General features: G+C 42.1%; 1 protein-coding gene across 4 annotated transcripts in view; it reads left to right on the top strand.

Moving 5' to 3' along the window:
- LOC126375636 (AF4/FMR2 family member 1-like) overlaps positions 1-19,750 on the top strand; it is a 263,770-nt gene extending 244,020 nt beyond the window's left edge. For 3 of the 4 annotated variants that reach the window (XM_050022662.1, XM_050022659.1, XM_050022660.1), the window contains exons 12-22: positions 1,133-1,394; positions 4,888-5,016; positions 7,642-7,926; positions 8,227-8,585; positions 8,931-9,568; positions 10,030-10,163; positions 10,806-10,927; positions 11,556-11,810; positions 12,456-12,561; positions 13,011-13,236; positions 14,119-19,750. In XM_050022662.1, coding sequence (XP_049878619.1) covers positions 1,133-1,394; positions 4,888-5,016; positions 7,642-7,926; positions 8,227-8,585; positions 8,931-9,568; positions 10,030-10,163; positions 10,806-10,927; positions 11,556-11,810; positions 12,456-12,561; positions 13,011-13,236; positions 14,119-14,237 — 2,635 coding nt within the window. In that variant the 3' untranslated portion in view covers positions 14,238-19,750. The remainder of the gene's footprint in view (positions 1-1,132; positions 1,395-4,887; positions 5,017-7,641; positions 7,927-8,226; positions 8,586-8,930; positions 9,569-10,029; positions 10,164-10,805; positions 10,928-11,555; positions 11,811-12,455; positions 12,562-13,010; positions 13,237-14,118) is intronic. The other variant, XM_050022661.1, reaches the window with a different exon arrangement.
- Positions 19,751-20,563: the final 813 nt, after the last annotated feature.

The raw sequence follows: 20,563 nt of genomic DNA, 5'->3' as shown, positions 1-20,563 counted from the left end.
TATTTTTTGACTATAAAGACACTAAAAAGGGAAGTTCCGCGGAAACCGCACCGTGCGCTTCCCGTCCCTCCTGACCTCCCATCAAACTGACACATTAGAGGGTAAAAAGGAACCCCAAAGTGCGCAAATTGTATCTCCTACAACATTAAGTTCAAGGCCGGGCCGCCGGGTTTTATCGCGCGGACTGCACGCCACCTATAGTCGGGAGTATAAACCGTCGCGTCGGTTCGGCTCGTGCCGCACATACCCACCGAGCATCATTCCAGTCGCGACACTCGTGTAGAACGCTAGTGAGGTGCACACTGTGTAGTTGAATATAGATTATGATGATCAATGAAGTCGCCAACAATGCCATCGATGCTATGGCGCTTATTTTTATAATTGCAAAACGGTACAATAATTTAATAATAGGTATAATATTATAAAAAAAAGATAATGTGGTATAAGCGCAGTAGTGTGCCAGCGGTATCCTGCCGACAGGGTGCTGCCGGTGGTATCCTGCCGGCTGGGTGTTGGCGGGAGGTTGTCGCCGGCGATGTCCTACCGTGTGGGTGTCGCCGGCGTTGTCCTGCCAGCAGGGTGTCCTGCCGGTGGTGTCCTGCCGGTAGAATCCTGCCGGCGTTGTCCTGCCGGCGTTGTCCTGCCGGCGTTGTCCTGCCAGCAGGGTGTCCTGCCGGCTGGGTGTCCTGCCGGTTGTTTCTTGCCGGCTAGGTGTCCTGCCGGCTAGGTGTCCTGCCGGCAGGGTATCCTGCCGCCAGGGTATCCTGCCGGTTGTTTCCTGCCGGTTGTTTCCTGCCGGTTGTTTCCTGCCGGTTGTTTCCTGCCAGTTGTTTCCTGCCAGCGTTGTCCTGCCGGCGGCTGGGTGTCCTGCCGGTAGGGTATCCTGCCGGTTGTTTCTTGCCGGCTGGGTGTTCTGCCGGCAGGGTATCCTGCCGCCAGGGATCCTGCCGGTTGTTTCCTGCCGGCAGGGTATCCTGCCGGTTGTTTCCTGCCAGCGTTGTCCTGCCGGCAGGGTGCTGCGTTACGTTAACCTATCGTCTAAATACAGCGTTTATCATTTTGAAAAAGATAACGATCCCGCTTGTATAAAACTTATATTTATAAATAATAATATAAAAAATAATAATTCCAGAATCCTCTCGCCAATCGGCTCCGGCGGCAGTCCCAGTTCGGGCTCCGAGTCGTCGCCCTCAGACTCGGAGTCGGAGTCGTCCTCCGGCGAGTCAGTGGGCCCGGCGGCGGCGCCCGCGGCGGCCCCGCCCGCGCCTGCGCCTCCCGCCCTGCGCTCATCGTGGAGTCTGTCCAACTTCGCGCCGCCGCCTGCTCACCCGCCCGACCAGCCCTATGAGTCCAAGGAGCTTAGACATGCGCTCGCCGATGTTAAAGGGAAGCCGGTAAGTCTATATAACATATGTCATCATCAATAATAGAAACATACTCAATGAAGTATAATATGTCCTACTGCTGGGCACAAGCCTCCCTTCACTCAACGAAAGAAGGTATGCTCCACCACGCTGCTCCACTGCGGGTTTCATCCCATCACAACATTGTATAACCCCATCTGCATTTATTTAGGTATAAGTTATTGTAAAAATTGTACCCAAGCGAAGCTGAGTGAAGTCGCTAATAAAAGGCAATTTATTTGAAACGTAGGATTACCAGGAATTTATTGAAATTAAGAGATTTTTGGTTCTGTTCTACAAGGCACTTACTAATAAGTGTACACACCCCGGAGACTCCGTGTGCGGTCTGTCTAACACGTAAGTGCGAGTGAGAATCAGGTGGCGCGCTCTCCCCCTTACTCTTTAGCGGCGTCATCCATCACCAGCCCATTAACGTCCCCACTACTGGGGCAGGGGCCTTCCCCATGGATGGATAGGGAGATCGGGCCTTAAACCACCATTGATGGATATTAACGACTGCTAATGCAGCCGGGACCAACGGCTTAACGTGCCTTCCGAAGCACGGAGGAGCTCGAGATGAAAACTTTTTTTTTGTGGTCACCCATCCTAAGACCGGTCTTTGCGCAAATTGCTTAACTTCAACAATCGCAGACCGAGCGCGTTTACCGCTGCGCCACCGAGCTCCCTTTAGCGGCGTACGCGTAGCGTAATATGTATACACTTTGAAATCATGTCGCATTAACTTTCTTGACAAATCAAACCGTAAGTCGAAAATTCACAACTTCTTGCATAGGTGGCGAACACTGCTTTATAGTTATTTTATCTATGCATTTAGATTGTTATTATATACCTATAAAATATCAAACAAGTATCTTTTTATTATGTACGTAGGTATATCAGTAATTTTACAACGCATTTTTACGATTATCTTCTGCATGCATTAATTATTAATTGTAAACAACGTCAATTAGTTCGGTTACCGTATCCGCGGTTTCCTCTATCCGGGTTGTAGCTGAAAATCAGCGATTTGCTCGAAAGGGCAAAAACTTGCGCTGAGCTATGACCGTTTTGCGCTGCTGCAGCACACATACATACCTGGCGTGTGTTAAACATTTTGTATGTGGTGTGTATTGTTGTTGATTTGTATTGTATGCATGTGTGTCTGTAGACCAAATAAATCATTTATCTATCTATCTATCTAAGTATCATTAAATTTCAAATAGGATAGTGCGACAGGTTTCTAAAGTGGGTACATAATATTGCTCATGACTGTACTGCCATGTTGGAAATTATTTTTTATGTAGGGCAACTCTGCCGCCTAATCTCTCTATTCTCTCTACGACACTGTGTGTAACGTGTGCTCTTATTTATTGATTCGTCGTATTTTATTGTGAAGAAACGATACTCTTCATAATTTGAGACTAACGACCCAGAGGGGTCGTGTACTAGGTTCAACATAAATTACGAGATTCTGATTACTAATAAATAAAAACGGATCTAGAACTAACGAAAAACATTTTTTTTTTCTATTTAACTTATTTATGAATTTTAATCATGAAAAACGTAATAATAAGTCCTATATTCCGCTTCTTTAAAAATACACTTGACAAAATGGTTATTGCAACATCGCTTCTATAGTGTAAATGAATTTTTAAATTTCAAATTCGTACTTTAACATTTTTAATTTTATTTAATTTTAATTGAATTATCATTGTTTATTTATTTATTTGTACACAATAAAACAGACACAAGAAACATACAAAGAAAACAGATAGTACAGGTAAGCTTATTGTTATTATTGTTATTAATTTTTGTTTTTGTATATATATATTGGCGACGATTTGATCTTGACATAAAATTGTAACAACATCTTATTGTACTGTTTTCTGGCAAATAAGCTATTCTATTCTATATTTTATCACGTTTTTCTTTGACGTCACACTGTGCTATTTCATACAAATTCCATAGTAATTTTGTGTTTTGACGTTTAGTAAAAAATTAACTGACTTGATTAGTTGGAAAGTAGCCTATTGGTGCGGGACGGAGAGTGACCATTCCAAATTCAAATTCAAATATTTATTGCATTCCATGTAGTACACTATTCTATGGTACCCCGTCGGAGAGTGTGCTGACTATAAATAGCAGCTATTTCCTAGTAAAAATCATAACAATTGTATCCTTATTTGGAAACGCTCCCACAAGTGTCATGTTACAAACAAACAATTCTTTCTCAGTACTAGACACGGGTACTATATCGCTGATTCAATACTATAGGAACATTTTGTAGGTTCTCAGATAGGTAGATTTTTATTCATTTGCGTTTCGAATACTCGTATGTGAGGTGTTGACGGTACCAAGTAATTGGATTCGTTTTAAAATTTAGAAGTGAAAAAAATATTGTGTCCGCGTTAAATTTCATATTCATTCGTACTTCAATACGTACAATAAAGAACTTAAAATTGACTAAGTGTGCTTGCAAAGTAATTCAAATTATTACGTGAATTGTAGAATTTTATGCACTACAACTGTCCTTTCAAGGTGAGTTGTGTTACATTCAAGGAAGTGAGTTATTTCCAAAAATCTTCTTTTGGGTCCTTTGAACTTCCGGACCTGCGGACTTTACCAAAACGCTTATTCAGTCATTCCGAGGTTGAATCGTTATTTCCTTATATCATAACCTCAAAAAATTATAAAGTGGTATTTCCCCTGTTTCGACTGAACCTCGATATTTTAGAATACGATGTGATAGTCAAAACTTCTAAGCTACTTTCTACACGAATGTCGAATGAAGACAGAAATAGTTCAATTATTGGTAGTAAATTGTGTATTTTGCCGTCTACGCGTCTGCGATATACGAGGTGCGAGGAATATCCCTAATATAACCTTAAACTATTGGAGTAGTTGAGAGGTACATCCATCCAGTGGCGGCGCTAGGACGGTGTGAGGTGTGCCACCGCACCGGGCCCCAAAGGGGGGGGGGGGTGGATCAACTAAGACTGGTTCACCCTGACCGTAAGCTAACTTCATCGATTAGACTGCTCATCCCGGGTGGCCTAAATATTTTATTTTTTAAAGGGTTGAAGGGTGCCACTTTGAGGTCTCCCTCTCTCTCTATTTAAGAGCTGCGCTCTTGTCGGTGGAGAAATCGCCATTCCTCTCTTCTTCCCGCCAAAACCTTCACCTCTCGATACGACACGACCTGCACCTTCTCTTTTATTTGTTTCATAAATGTTATCCTAGGTCTACCCCTTCCTCTCTTCCCTTCAATTTTTCCTTCTATAATGTTTGTTATAAATGAATCGTGTCGTATCAGGTGGCCAATCATATTTCCTCTCCGGTTTCGGTCTCCGGTTTGAGGTATCGCACCACCTAAATATTTTGCTACGGCACAGCATCCATCGCAAGTTGAACTTAGTACCCACTGTTAGACCAGCGTAGTAGGTTCCCTAATATGTATTAAACATGTATCTTGTATTGTTTGCAGAGTCCAATCTCGGACCTATCAAGCTCGGAGACGTCGTCGCCGTCTCCTGGCGCGCGTCGCCGCCGCTCCACAGCCAACCGCTCGTCTGCCGTCTCCAGCGACGACGAGCCGCCGCGCCCTAGCAACACGGTACTTTATTTACCTTATATTTCCTTTTTTTGGACAACAGACACTCATCATCACCAGCCCATTAACGTCCCCCTGCTGGGGCACGGGCCTTCCCTATGGATGGATAGGGAGATCGGGCCTTAAACCACCACGCGGGCCCAGTGCGGATTGGTGGTTACTAACGACTGCTTATGCAGCCGGGACCAACGGCTTATCGTGCCTTCCGAAGCACGGCGGAGCTCGAGATGAAAACTTTTTTTTGTGGTCACCCATCTTATGACCGGTCTTTGCGAAAGTTGCTTAACTTCAACAATCGCAGTCCAAGCGCGTTTACCGCTGCGCCACCGAGCTTCACAGACACTCATAATACAGCATTTATTTGTTACATAGTGAAGACAAAGAGTGCCCACAATTTACAACATATAATGTCAACAGCCTCCGTGGTCTAGTGGTTAGAGCGTTTGGCTCACGATCTGGAGGTCCGGGTTCGATTCCCGTTGGGGACATTGCCTAAATCACTCTGTGAGACTGTCCTTCGTTTGGTAAGGACTTTGCAGGCTTGACTTAACTGTCTGAATAAGTAAGATGATTTCGTGCTTCGGAGGACACGATAAGCCGTTGGTCCCGTATACGTATACAAATGCTGTTTATGCTTTGTAAATAATACGCCCGTGTCTGTATCAGGGTGAACAGAGCTAGAAGTCATCAGTAAGTTGACCCGCAGTAACTCCGGATATGCGTTTCAAGTTTATCAAATAAATACAGATCCCAATACAGAAAACTAGAGGAATATAAACATTATTATACTAGTTACTCAGTGATACTAATATTTACGATTATTATACAAGACATGATGTAAATTATTCAAAATTATAACAACGATGACGCATTTCTTCCCAGTCTACATAATGACGGTCAGTCAACCGACGCAATCTTTTCAAAACTCTGGTTTCCTTTACTACGGCTTCGCTTTGTTTCCCATTCACAAAAGGTCCGTAACATTTAGAAATTGGACCTTGCGAGTCCTTATGCAATCGCTACCCTTTACGGTAATATCTTTGTTTAGTATAAACAATTGGTTTTTTTGTAGCATTGAACTTTGTTTAAAGCTGTTTCGGTTTTGTTTCTGTTTTATAAGTTACCGCTCTCCACCTATGACGGTGATGTAAGAGAAAGCTCGGTGAGGTGTGGGTACGGTCAGGAGCATTAATATGTATACACTTTGGTACCATGTCACATTCACTTTTTTGACAAATTGAACTGTAAGTCTTACTAAATGTCAAATATGTTAGTGCGACAAAGTTCTAAAGTGGGTACATTATATTGCTCATGACTGTACTTAGTTCATGCTGGTTACCCTATTGGGATGTAATCGTAAGCTTATGTTATATTGTGGTGTTGGGTCTTCAGTAGGTATCACTGGGAAGGGTGATGGAAGTTCTCGGAGACACGGGTTGGAATATCCCACAAGTATGCGTGCGCGTTTATTGACGAATGGACATTTTTTATTTATTTAATATTTGGGAGACCAAATATATACTTATAAACTAAGCTAATAACAGGTTTCCCCTTTTTCACCTGTATAACATACGACATACTTATTTATTTATTTATTTTATTTATTTTATTTAAGGAAAACCAACAGTTATAAAATACAGAAAGTAGACAAAAAACATAACAGTTGAAAACTAATTACAGGTTTCCACTGATAATCCTAAACTAGTAAATATGATATTGGAGAGTTGTGCACAGGCAAATTAAAGTTAAAAAAAAGAACATAAATAGAAGATTAGGCATCAAAAAACCTTTGATTGAGTAATCTCCTCGCCGCTGCAAAACCGGTGTTAAACAAGTCAAGATCAACTTCCTTACAAAGTTTATTGAAATTATTACACGCTCGCCATACATAGGTGTTCTGTCTATAGTTTGTTGAGGCCGAAGGTAGAGAAAGGGGTTGGTGGAACCTGAGGGTCCTGTTAGGGACTCTGATGGAGATTTGCGATAGAAGTTCTGAGCAGTCTATTGACTTACAAGCAACTTTTAGCAAAAATATCAGATCGGCAATTTCTCGACGTTTCATCAGTGGAAGAAGGTGATGTTTTCTACACTGGTCGTAGTAACCAGCAGACTCATAGCGGTCGTTACTACGATAACATAAGTAGCGAACAAACTTTTTCTGTATACTTTCGATACGATCAACGTAAGTTGCGTATCTGGGGTTCCAAATTTGAGACGCATACTCCAGGTTACTGCGAACGAAAGAGCAATACAAAATTTTGAATGTTTTAATTTGCGTGAACTCCTTACAGCTACGTTTAACAAATCCAAGTGCTTTAGATGCCTTAGCCACAATGTTATCAATGTGGCTCTCAAATAATAGCTTGGAGTCATGAATGACTCCGAGATCGCTATAGATATCATACGAATGATATTACAATTATAAAATGCTTAGGTACTTACTATTACTTAATTCTACGTTTTATAGGTGTGACGTAGGTACGGTCACACTACAATGTTGATTCTGCCATCCCATTAGAGATTATGGTGTCGAGGGCGTGAGTTTATGTGTATAATTATGAAGATAAAGATTTTAGTTGTGTATAAATTTAGGTACAGTAAAAAAAACCCTTATCCTTGTATTGGCAGACGTCGCCCCGTCTCGCGGCGACGGCGGTCGGGCAGCAGGCGCCGCTGAAACGCGGGCGGCCTCCAAAGAAATCGACATCCGAGCCTCCGAAGAAGAAGCGCGGCCGGCCACGCAAGCAACGTGCCACGTCCCCCGTCCCGCCCGCTGGGGCCGAACGGGACACGCGAGACAACCGGGACGCGCGGGACAGGGAGCGCGACAATCGGGACAGCGAGCCCGAGACAGAGCCCACGCCGGCCCCGCACGCGGCCCTGCATGACACCAAGACGCATATCTTCCGGAAGGTGAGAGTTAATTCAGGGCTTCCTTTCACTGCTGAGCTGACGTCCCTTTTTAGAAATAAAGTTTAATTCTTATGTTCACTCCTACTGTGTACCTATACCTACTTATAGCTAATGATTTCTATTCTATTCTACTGAGATGAAAAAATATTTCATTGCCAATGCTTTCAGACAATAATTGTGAACTGCATTGCACAAGAAACTATATTAACTTTTCGCAGCATAGCAGCAGACAAACACTAAGAAAAATATACATTAACAAAACTATTTTTTCACCATACTAAACCATACCGCTCCTTCCAGGTATTTACGCCGAAAAAGGACGAAGGGGGTAAGGGCGGGAAAGGCGGGAAAGGGAAAGGGGGGAAAGGCAAAGGCCAGGTCACCATCATCGAGGTCACGGCGCCGGAGTCAGGGGCCGACGATGATGAGAGAAGAAACGAGGAAGCTCTGGCCCGTCTGTCACCGCCTCCCGAAGACCGGCGTCGAGAGGAAAGACAGTCCAAACGGGGGAATACTCCCCGGTCCGACTACAGACGTCCTGAAGACAGGGTCGACAGGAATCCGGACCGGACGGCCGACCGGATACAAACGGAAAGGACGTCCAACGACCGGATACAAGACCGCGACAGGATGTCTAGCGATCGGCTCACGACGGACAGGTAAGCTCCTTCCGCCAATTAAAGTCTTTTTATGTGGACGAAGAAGACGTTACGTCTTCGGGCACATTATTGTAAGAAAGCGTATTGTTTTAAAAATAACATAGGATGTGATTAGAAAACCCTTTTGAAAACCAGGTCTTATAATGATCTTAGCTCGAAAAATTCTATCTCGTGGACTGACAAGACAAGATTCGAACCAGCAGCTCTTGTCAATGCAGAATCAGAATTCAAGTTCGGAAATAACTTGTTTGGAATATGCCACGTCCTTTTCCAGTGTAATTTGTGTTTGGATATTATTAGTTATTTTTAGTTATTTATATAACTAATAATTATTTTTTGTCTCAGGTTATCAAGCGGCCTTACCACTGACCGTCTGGTCGCCGACAGACTGTCATCAGACCGGCTAACGGCCGATCGTCTCACCTCCCCCGCAAGTCGACTTACCTCCCCCGCGGGTCGACTTACCTCCCCGGCAAATCGACTTACCTCCCCGGCGGGTCGACTTACCTCCCCGGCGGGTCGACTTACCTCCCCAGCGGGTCGACTTACCTCCCCCGCTGGCCGACTAACCTCCCCCGCCGGTCGGCATCCAAACGACCGGTTATCCGCTGATCGACACGATCGACTCACGTCGGACAGGTTATCCTCAGATCGCCTTTCAAGCGACAGGATATCCTCCGACAGATTGGGAGTGATCGGAAGCGATAGGTTGTCGATCGGTAGCGATCGGTTGTCGATCGGCAGCGACCGGGTTTCGTCGGAGAGGTCTAGTGAGAGGGTTTCTGGGGATAAAACGACCCTGGAGCATACTCGGGTGTCCGGGGACAAGGCGCCGGAGAAGATTCCTCTTGAGCGAGCGCCCCCGGATAAGACGTCTGTAGAACGGGTGCTGCCTGACAGATATGTTCGTGCAGAGGCCGATGTTGGTTCAGGGATTAAGTCTGGCCGCGGCAGTGAGAGACTCGAAGAGGCTTCTTCCAATGGTGAGTATCGCTGTTGAAGCGTATTTTTTTAAGTAGCAACATTATACAAATATACGCGCTGAATTTCGTAGAGCTACGATTGTTTCTCACTATTTTGAATTTCGAACGACGACTGAGTTGCGTTTTATACGAGCTCATGCAGACAATGCACAAACTAGATCAATACTAAAGTACTTATCGACTCGTATTGCACTCCTCCGCGGAGCATCTTCAAGATGTACGAGTATTAACCGCTCGGAGGCTACTGGCGGAGGGAGTGATGTATCTTCACAGACGACGCCCTGAAACCCGCCTGACGCCGGTTCGCGCCCGACTGGATACCCTCAGGCGTCTTGTCTTAAATCTTGTACCAGATGAGAGTCCTCAGCACTCTCCATTTGGCCAAGTAGTTGATGACATTTGCAGCAAATCTAGTATAAGTGATGTGAAAAAAGGCGATAATAACGTGTCCCCCGTTGCAGTGGCGGCGGGCGGGCGCACGCGGCTGGTGGTGCGCGTGCCGCTGTCGCGCCTGCGCAGCGAGCTGGCGCGCGCGCTGCAGCGGCCGCCGCCCTCAAGGCCCACCAAGCGCCGGCAGGCGCCGCCCAGCGAACAGGTAGCGTACCACACCGTACTACCGTACCACACCATACTACCGTACCACACCGTACTATCGTACCACACCATATTATCGTACCACACCGTACTACCGCACCACATCATACTACCGTACCACACCGTACTACCATACCACATCGTACTACTATACGACTACGAAAAATTAAAAGTCAGTCTTTTGTAACTGATATTTATTAATTGGCAACACTTGACATAACTTTAGCGCAAGCTGTATGTCAAATACGTTACTCAAATGCGAATTAAAAATAAATATATATAATTCATTTATTTCTGTATTTTATTATTATTTTAAATAAATTCAAAATATCTTTATTCAATAGGTAACAGTTACACTTTTAGACATTTTTTACATAACGAACGTCTCATCCGCCTAAAACTACTGCAGCTTCTCACAGCCTGTCTAGCCGGGGAAAGAACATGCAAGAAAAACCTCGGCACAGGGCCCTAGACGTTCTTTAAAAAAATACTGTTATACAATTTAGTAATTTGGCTGCCTATATTAGGCAGTGACTACATGTAAAGGCAACAACATCGTATGCTTCTTCTTCGTCTATCGTGTGGGTTGTGAGGTGGAGAATCAACCTCATCGTATGCTAATGGCGTGGTTGTCGTGGTACAGGGCGGCGAGGTGGCGGCCACCAACCACGAGCGGTCCGGCGGCGCGGGCCGTACGCCCATCTACTACTCGTACTTCGAGCGCCTGCCTGCCGACGCGCTATCGGACGAGGAGCGAGACCACAAGTACGTACAATCACGGAATTCATATTTATAGGAGTTTTTAAGTAGACCCGTGGTCGCCTAGTTGGTAGAACGCTTACCTCTCACTTTGAGGTCGCAGGTCCGAATCCAGCACAGGACTAAACCAATGATTTTGTTGTCGAATTCATGTTTGGATCATAAATGATTGAGAAAAACATCATGAGGAAACCCACATTCCCGAGAAATGCACTTTCGGAGGTTCGTGATCTAACCTGTATTGGGCTGGTTTTCCCTTCGCGGTTTGATTGGTCAGACAGGCAGTCGCTTCTGTAAAAAAACCGGACTTGTCCAACTGCAAAGAAAACTTTTGTTTTGACGTTTCGTAAAAAGTATCGCATTTGACTGGGTTGTCAAGGAGCCTGTTGTGCTGCCGTTGTTTTTATGGATCTCATTTACATACGTAGTATTATTTTTCATTCTACGGCGCATCTTAAGTTGGAATAACAACACTGCGGACACTCCCAAAAACTGGATGCGAGAATGATTTCACAAGGGCATTGAAATCATTCTCGCATCCAGTTTTTGGGAGAGTGTTAATAAAGACTTCCGTCTTTATTAAGATGTTCCCATCTTTCATAAAAACTAAGCCAAAACCATTCGACCATTACAGGTACTACTTAGGCGAGGCAAAACGCTTGCGTACGGCGGCGGAACGAGAACAGGAACCACTTGCTCGGGTCATGCTATACCTTGAGTCGGTCCTATGCTTCGTTCTCACCGGGCGAGTGCTGGAACTAGAGCTGGACACCAAACGAGCCTTCACCATCTACAGGGAGACCATAGAGTATATCAAGTCGATACACTCGATGCCGCAGAGGTTCCGCGCCTCGCCGCACTCTACGTTCAGCAAGTTGGATATTTTGAGGTATGCATACATACATATACATAAACTCACACCTGTTTCCCACCGGGGTAAGCAGAGACTATGGAATTCCATTTGCTTCGATCCTTACACACTTCTCTTGCTTCCTCCACACTTATTAATCGTTTCATACACGCGGTTCAGAGAAGATCGTACTAGACCTTTTCTATGGACAAATTACTTTGTGCTCCCTAGTTTGGTTAGGACATTACTGGCTGATCACCAGATTGTCCGAAAGTAAGATGATCCGTGCTTTGGAAGGCACGTTAAGCAGTTGGTCCAGGTTAAGTAAGTAGTCGTTACATGAGCTGAAAGATAATGAAAATTTCTAAAGGCATGAGACAATAATTCTCTTTATTATAATGACGTGTACAGCATAGACTATAGAGTAACAGAGTCCTCGTACCATGCTCTCGCTATTTGTCCGTAGAGTACATATATACATCCCACTGCTGGGCACAGGCTTCCCCTCAATCAACCGGAGGGGTTATGGAGCATACTCCACCACGCTGCTTCACTGGGTTGGTCGGTTAATAGCCGGGACCAACGGCTTAACGTGCCCTCCCAAGCTTTTTCTGTCAATCAGGTGACTCAAGCCTGCGAATTCTCGTATCCGTAGAGTATAAATATATAATAATGTTGTTGCAGCCTCCGCGTCCAAGCGCTACTGTACCTGCGGATGTTCAAGATGTACAACCGGGAGGTCAAGGAGTACTACAAGATAGTCCAAGAATATCAACAAAAGGTAAACATTGTATGTATTTTGTTTCATCACATTTTTATTTTTGCCACGGCCAGTTTTGCTGTTGTATGTTTTTTATTATAAATCATTAGGTTTGAAAAAATAAACGCGATATAGGTAAAGTGTTTGAATGTCCCTCTTCCTACATAGATCGAAGAATTTCGCATGGACAGGAGGAGGACACGGTGTAATGGTTAACACGCTCGTCCCGGCTTGACAAGAGCTGCAGGTTTAAAGTTCCGTCCGAGTTAGCTTTTTTACGATTTAAATTTCTCTTTGAGAGTTACGGGTATACGGTATACGGATACGGGTGCACGGGTGACCGTAATAATTAAATAAATTTAAATTAAGTAAATATATAATTATATATTTGTGTGTGTATATTTGTTTCAACGTGGTATTTGAACACCCCAGAAGTATCGTGTAGATTACCAGAGTAGTGAGTGTATGTTTGCCCGTAGCCGGCGTGCGCGGAGTCGGTGTCGCCGCTGTCGCCGTCGCCGTCGCCGGCGGGGTCGGTGGGGTCGGCGGGGTCGGCGTCGTCGGGCTACTGCTCGCTGGCCCACTCCGTGCCGGCGCACGCGCACCACGCGCTGCTGCAGCTCACCAAGTACTACACGTTCCTGTACGTGGCGCACGAGCTGTGGGAGCAGGCCGACTGCTTGTGCCGACTGAGGCCTAATCAAGGTTGGTGGACTTTATTTTATTTTATTCGAAGAGGACCGAAACTCGGTTATTGATCGATAGCAAGTTACTCAGTTTCGTTACAGCTCAGTTTAGCCTTCTAAATTCAAACGCTTTCGTTTTTTAAGATAAAACGTTTTAAAAACACATTTTAGCAGATAAAACTTCTGTGTTAAGCTCCCAGTCCAGAATGGAAACTTAAAATAACTAACAGACGATTGTGTACGGCGATATATCTTGCGATGGATGTACCTCTGACTACCCTGGGATCATAGTCGTGAACTTATGTATGTTGTAACCCCCAGAGAAAGGATGCGACGCCATTACACCTGCTGTGCAGCTGTGAGGCTCTCATACACAGTAGAAGTCGAGCACTGGGGGCACATAATGGATCCGAAGGAGGACATAGAGCTTCCTCCCAAAAGACGCTAGATCTAATCGAATGGATCGGCCTAGAGGAGGATTTTTAAATCTACTACTGGGTTTTTAGATCTACTACTGGATTTTTAGATCTACTGAATTTTTAGCTCTACTACTGGATTTTTAGATTTACTACTGGATTTTTAGATCTGCTACTGGATTTTTAGATCTACTAAATCTAAATCTTGCTGGATTGCACACATTCGGGTTGTATCAGCTCGAGCCATACACTCAAATAGTAATAATAACCCCCAGATCTATAAATAAATGTCCCGGCCTAATAATTAGCTTCTTATCGTGTGGGTTGTGAGGTGGATTACCAACATCACCAACCCTGGTGTCACGGTTATTATTGAGCCGCCAAAGCCAAAGACATGGCTCATGTAACGACTACGTAGTAACCGGGACCAACGGCTTAACGTGCCTAAATAATTAGCCGCTTACATATGTTTCTTTTCCCCGCAGATTTGTTCATAGCAGTGGACCGCAAGTGCGGGCCGCTGACGCTGTTCTCGACGTTCCGTCACCTGGTGCAGTACGTGCGGCACGCCATCTCGCTGCTCAAGCACGCGCCGCGCGAGTGACCGCAGCGCCGCCTGCCCAGCGCACGCTCCACGCTACTGTACAGCATACCTGCGGCCCGGGCGAGATAACTAGGCTTTAGCCGTTCAGACTATTCAAACACTTCCTAGTAAATGCCAGTTATCGATCAAATAGCCCGCAGTAACTTCCAATATCCATTCTTAGACGGATCTAATGAATCGTTCGGTTATATAAGTTGTCATCAGCCCATCGGGCAAATAGATAGTTTACCATGTGAGACGACACTTTCGCAGTCTTTGCCAACCTGTTGTATATTATCAGCCAAAGAAACCACTTAACCAATGAATTACGACTTCACGAACTTGAATTGATGTTTGGATCATGGTGGCGATTTGTGGCCCGGTTAATGGAAATAGGCTCGCACTGTATACCATGAAACATAGGTGGCGAGGAGTTGGTGTATATTCTATAGACCGCTGCCTAGTTTCTGGATACAGGCGTAATGCTATTTTATGTTATTCAAGCATTTCTGGAAAAGAAAATAATATATTGTCTTATGTTATTGTCAGCTTCGTGTTGTGTCTGATGGTCTAGTTAATTCGCTCGGGTTGTAAACGTGTCCACTTTAGGATTTGGTATGTGTTGCCATACAAAGAAGTCCTAGGGCTCCGCTGTTGTGGACGCGAAGGTAGGCTGCTGGTGTCTTTGGATATGGGTGGAGATTTAAAGTCTTACTTGTCAAATCTGCTGGCTAACTAACACGTATGTGCGTGCGAAACAGATTCGCTGCCCCAATATTCAAAGATGCCAACTGGTCTACCGCTTAAATTACTCAACATCAATACTTATCTGCGATAAATACCTAAATCTTCAACGCCTTGACCTTAACGACATTAGATGAGGGTAGGAGTTGTAGGCGAAATTATTGACATTAAATCGATGTTCCAAACGTATTGAAATAATGTCTTACTGTTGAAGTAATTGTTACTTGCATTTCGATTGATATATCAATGATTTATGCAATATATGCTATATTGCAATAAGTAAAAGAAATTACTGAAACAATACTTTATAATTATACTCTCAAAAACCTAATCGATTACTCCATTTTGATTATTATTTCTAAGATGTGTCTCCGTTCAATACTCTGAATGTGAAAACCAAAAAGATTTCGTTATACGGAATCTAGAAATTCAGATTAATACTCAATTATTTTATATTTAACTTCTACTGTTAAACTATAGAAGTTTCATACAAACTTTGTCATCAATTTTTACCCCCTGAGGGGTTGGATTTCGCAAAATCCCGTCTTAGTGAGCACCTTCGTCGTAGAAGGAGCCCCCGTGCAAAATTTGAGACTCCTAGCACTTTTTTGAGATTTCGTGATGAGTGAATGAGACAGTCAGTGAATTTTCGCTTTTATATATGTACATAATTTAGTGTGAAATTCATAGTAAGATTAACATGGACCTGCCATTTCAATCGAACGCAATTTGCTATTACTTCGCTATAAGACATTATACAATTATATTTTGACGCCGTTTTATGACGGATATATTAAATATAGATTGACAAGGATCTTATGGCACTTGGATGACCTGATGTGCACCATCTCCAAATGGAGAATTCCATTTATACATGTGGCATTATAACGAATAGTAAGGGGGATGATTCAGACCATGATTCTTGATACCGAGTGGAATTTCCTGTCGGAAAATTCATGAAAATTTTACTGTTTTATTAAATTATTTTCAGTTCCATAATTTTTCGATGGAAAATTCCACTTGATATCAACTCGGAATCATGGTCTGAATTGTCCCTCAAAGTTTTCGTTCGATGTCACTAACACGCTGTTATGAGTGAAAAAAAAATCGGCGGCGTTAGTTCCGATTATAGCCACGTGCTTAAAGATTCTTGATATTCTATATGGGCGTGCGCTAAGGCGGTTATCACACGGCCGCGCGGTCAGGCGGTGCTCGTGTGTTAAGAATCAACAGGTTACATACAAGTCAATACTACGTTGCCAACCGCTTCACCGCTACCGCGACCTCGTTGTTTGATAACCGACTAAAACTAGCATCTGACCGACTTATGCTGCGTCTACACAAACTTCTTCAATGCTCAGTGTAAGTTGGTCTGCACCACGCGACCACGCGCGGTTTTGCGCGTACGATCAACTTACACTGGGCGTGGAACAAGTTTGTGGAATTATCAAGCATAATTTGGTCTCACCGCCAGAGTTTTAGCAAACGCTAAGCTTACACTAAGAGATACAATACCGCCGCGTGCGGTATCGAGCGACCAACGCACACTCGCATACTCGGAATGACACTTCAAGTCTTCGCATTTCGTTCTCTTTCCAAAACTATGACCAAAAAAAAACGTGTAAAAACATCGTTGCCTAGCAACGGGCCACGGGCGAGTCTTCTCAAACCGACTCTAATGTAAGTGATAGATTAATCATATCTTAAGTGTTTTTCGTTGTAGTACCTTCACTATCAACCTGTGTACTGTCGGGATCACATATACGAATTGTACGTTTCTAAGTGTTATGGGATATACGACGATCGCTGTGGGCCAAGATTTAATATATCTCAATATGTATGGGATCACTAGTAGTTTGCAATAATTTGATGATTCTATAACGCGTATACTTTGCTCCTAACTCGCGTGAGAGGTTATAAGTATTTTAAGCTATTTCTGTAGTTTCGTTTAGATCTATAACTGATTTTGGGCAACGATGACTTGTAATACTTCTTCGAGTTCTATTGCCTAAATTAATAATAAGATACAAGTTTGACGTCTCCAATGACGATTTCATGGTTTGTGTGACGACCAAATATTAAGTTTGATCAAAACCGAAGCGTGGTTTATAAATCCGTAAATGTTCCTATTCTGCTTTCCTTTGACAGACAGAACAATGAACGAGCAAAACAGTGGTTAGCATCGTGTTACACCGATGATTTCATAAACATATCAAGTTATTTGGATACAGAATCAGCGATATTGAATGTCTAATGCATTTTAATGTTGTTTTAAATTCACACGCGTACTTATATGGAGAGTTACTCTGACCTGTGACTCATAAGCTACTCGGAGCGACAATAATACTCTTATTAGGGAAGCTAGATCCGTTTACATAGTAAATTCCGCACCTTGTCAAGTATCGGTGATCAAAGTATGATCGGACGAAGTAATAATGATCATAATATAATTGAGCAATTGACATAATAACTACAAATTAGAACAAATCGATAGTTCGGTTTAATAAATTGAAAGTGCAAATATATTAATTCAATTTTTTAATGAGTACAATACGAAGACATCAATAACGTGACTCATAAACAAAACGCCGTAACACCAATTGTCTCTTTCTCTCGGTTGTTTATCAAATTTATGTTGTGATTGTATATACATAATATTATATTATACATTTTGTAATGAATATACATGTTAGTGCCAGATAGGTTTTGTATGAAAGTTTATTGCGAGCGCTCCCGGGCTGCGCGGGCGCCGAGTGGCTCCTACGCCGGTGACGTCACGAGCGGCCGCGCCGCGCCGGCCAATCACGGCCGAGTGACGTCACAGCGCTCCCCATTGGACCGCCGGACCGTTTACGCATGCGTACCTAAATAACGCGTAGACACAAACAATTCAAATCATTATGGACAAACATACAAGTTGTAATGTTTATAATGAGCGACAAGATGCCTTGTACATAGTATATTGTAAGAAATGTGTAGTTTTCATTCTATATTTTAATTTAATGTAAACTATATTTATAGCTAAGCGGACAAGGAGATAACATAATAATGTTTGAATAGGAAATATGTGTGGATGAGTGTTGGATGAGAAGAGGCCTGGCGTGTGTGTGACTCCTGTTTTTTAAATAAGACAATTTATTTTTAAAATGGATATTGTAAATGTTTGTAGAGGAGCTTGCAGCGTTCAGTATAGTATAGTCTAGGTCGACGGACGCGCCGATATACCTACGCTAGTTACCTGCTATGTTACGGCCAGCGTATCTATATACTTAACTCTATTACTTTACACACGGATCACATTATTTACCTTTGTTCAACATCGAAAAATTATAGTTTAATTTTGAAATCACAAATCGATTGGTAGGTACTTACTTCCGCACAAAATATTTTTTGTTTGTTTATAATTTTAGTTGGTTATTTATTTATTGTGGCGACGTATGATTTAATTTTACAGCGAAGTTTACTTAATTGTAAAGGGATTGCATGTGGTGTTTGGGTACTGCGATTATATGATCCGGGAATCGAACCTAGTGCCTTGTCGTCGGGGGTAGTACAATACCATCCAACCAGACGTTTATATACTTTAGAACAAATATTACAAATGCTATAATATAGAAATATTTACATAGATTTTCTTTTACATTATTTTGCTTTTAATTTTGAAGGCAAATAGGAAAATGAAGTCGTAATTTTGCTTTTCATTTTAAAGGCAAATAGAAAAATGAATTCTTAATTAAGTATGCTTTTTATTTTGAAGGCAAATAGAAAAATGAAGTCGTAATTTTGCTTTTCATTTTGAAGGCAAATATAAAAATGAATTCGTAAGACGTATTATAATATACAAGGTCTCTATTTAGTGTTTATTGTCTTGTTGTATGGTATAGAACTGTCTCAAACGTGATAAAACCCACATTTTTTGGTTAATTGATATATTAATATGATTTATTAATAATGCTCTGCCCATTGTGAATATAATCAACTCTTTTATTTATTTTAAGTTATCAAAAATCACAAATGCATCTCGTTTATAAACTCGCATCATTGTACTTTGATTATTTGTTATCGTTCTTAGTTCATAATTTTTGCATTTTGTGTTTAAACTTTTTGTTGCTTATTAAATTCGATGTTTTGCTCCTCGATTTACCTTAGTATGTCAGTTGGCGAGTACGCCTGAACGGCGTGTATGTATTAATATATATATATATATTATAATACTCGATATTTTATGTTACCTACTGCAATGAACTTAATTGAATGATTTGAACATATCAAGAAGGAATCGTTGCTAACTAAACTTGTCAACTGACTTATTTACTCACAATATTTTCGCACATTTATAGCATAAATTTATTGTCCTCCAACTATGAAATTAAATCTAAATGAGCCCTAAAATTGAAGCCAAATTATATTGACATTTTGTACTAAGTTGATGAGCAAGGGCGCGGGTGAACTGTTAGCGATTGTTTTAGGAAATTGTAAAATACTGTTTTCTTTATATACACCGTCCCACACCTGACTAAATGTTGCCTCTGTTCTTTCGCTAAAGTGATTTGTGTCTTATTGACAATTATAAAAGGTACAAATCAGTTTTGGCGAAAATTGTAGATACGACAGTTTGTCAGGAGAAGGATGACATAGTAGCATTCTTGTGTTGATAGCATGTATAATTTGTTTTTTTTTTATTCGCGTTAAGGATTATGTATAAATTTGTTTTCCTCTAATTTTATTATTTGTGTAACTATACCTTATGTTATTGATGATAGAATACATTAATTTTTATGTATGGATTATTTTTGGTTTTCTTTTTTTCCTTTTTTTGTGCGTATGGTTGACGAGTGAGTTTACACTGAGGGTACGTAGAGGTCAATTGAGAGGGTTATTGTTAGGGAAACAGGGACGTGGCACACTTGTTCGGGAAAGCATATTCAATGGTAAGGCATATGGAGAACAACTGATAATGATATAAGTTTCACTGCCATGAGTGTACAAATTAGTTTAAAGTTTGAAGAAAGTTATGAGCGGAATTGGCTTCTTGACAGTTGCAACAAAATATCTTAACTAACTAACTTGTCGGATATCAGTAATTTATCATTTAACGACAATTATCCAATTAGTTTTTTTTTTATTAAGAATGCGATTTTTTATCTGTGTATTACAAGACCCGAAACACGGGTAGCCATGATTGAGCTTCGTGTGACGTCACATTTCATAAAATAAACAAACTGTCAGGTTTCAAGTCACTTGCGAGTGACGCGTAGTTTGACAGATTCTTTGACGTCACATTTCAATAAACAAAACGTGACGTCACTGGGCAAAACGTCACGTGAAATTTAAAATAAATAAAAGTAATTATGTTTATTTCTATTATATAAAGCTTTTTCGAGAAAATAAAATATTAAGATATAAATCGAAAAAGTGTGCAGCGCCTCTGTAATACACCAATTTCAAATTTATCAAATAGGAATAAGGACTCACACCTTATCACAGCGAGACCTATGTTTTATAAGCTAAGGTAAGCGACACATTCATTGTCTTCACTCAATTTGCAACTAAACACCAGAAATCATATATCTGTGCTTTGTGGACATTAAGTCGGTTGCAGA

Source organism: Pectinophora gossypiella, chromosome 19 (assembly GCF_024362695.1).
Source record: "Pectinophora gossypiella chromosome 19, ilPecGoss1.1, whole genome shotgun sequence".
Classification (NCBI taxonomy): Eukaryota; Metazoa; Arthropoda; class Insecta; order Lepidoptera; family Gelechiidae; genus Pectinophora; species Pectinophora gossypiella.
The sequence above is the reverse complement of the archived record's forward strand: the minus strand, read 5'-3'. Positions and strand labels throughout refer to the sequence as shown.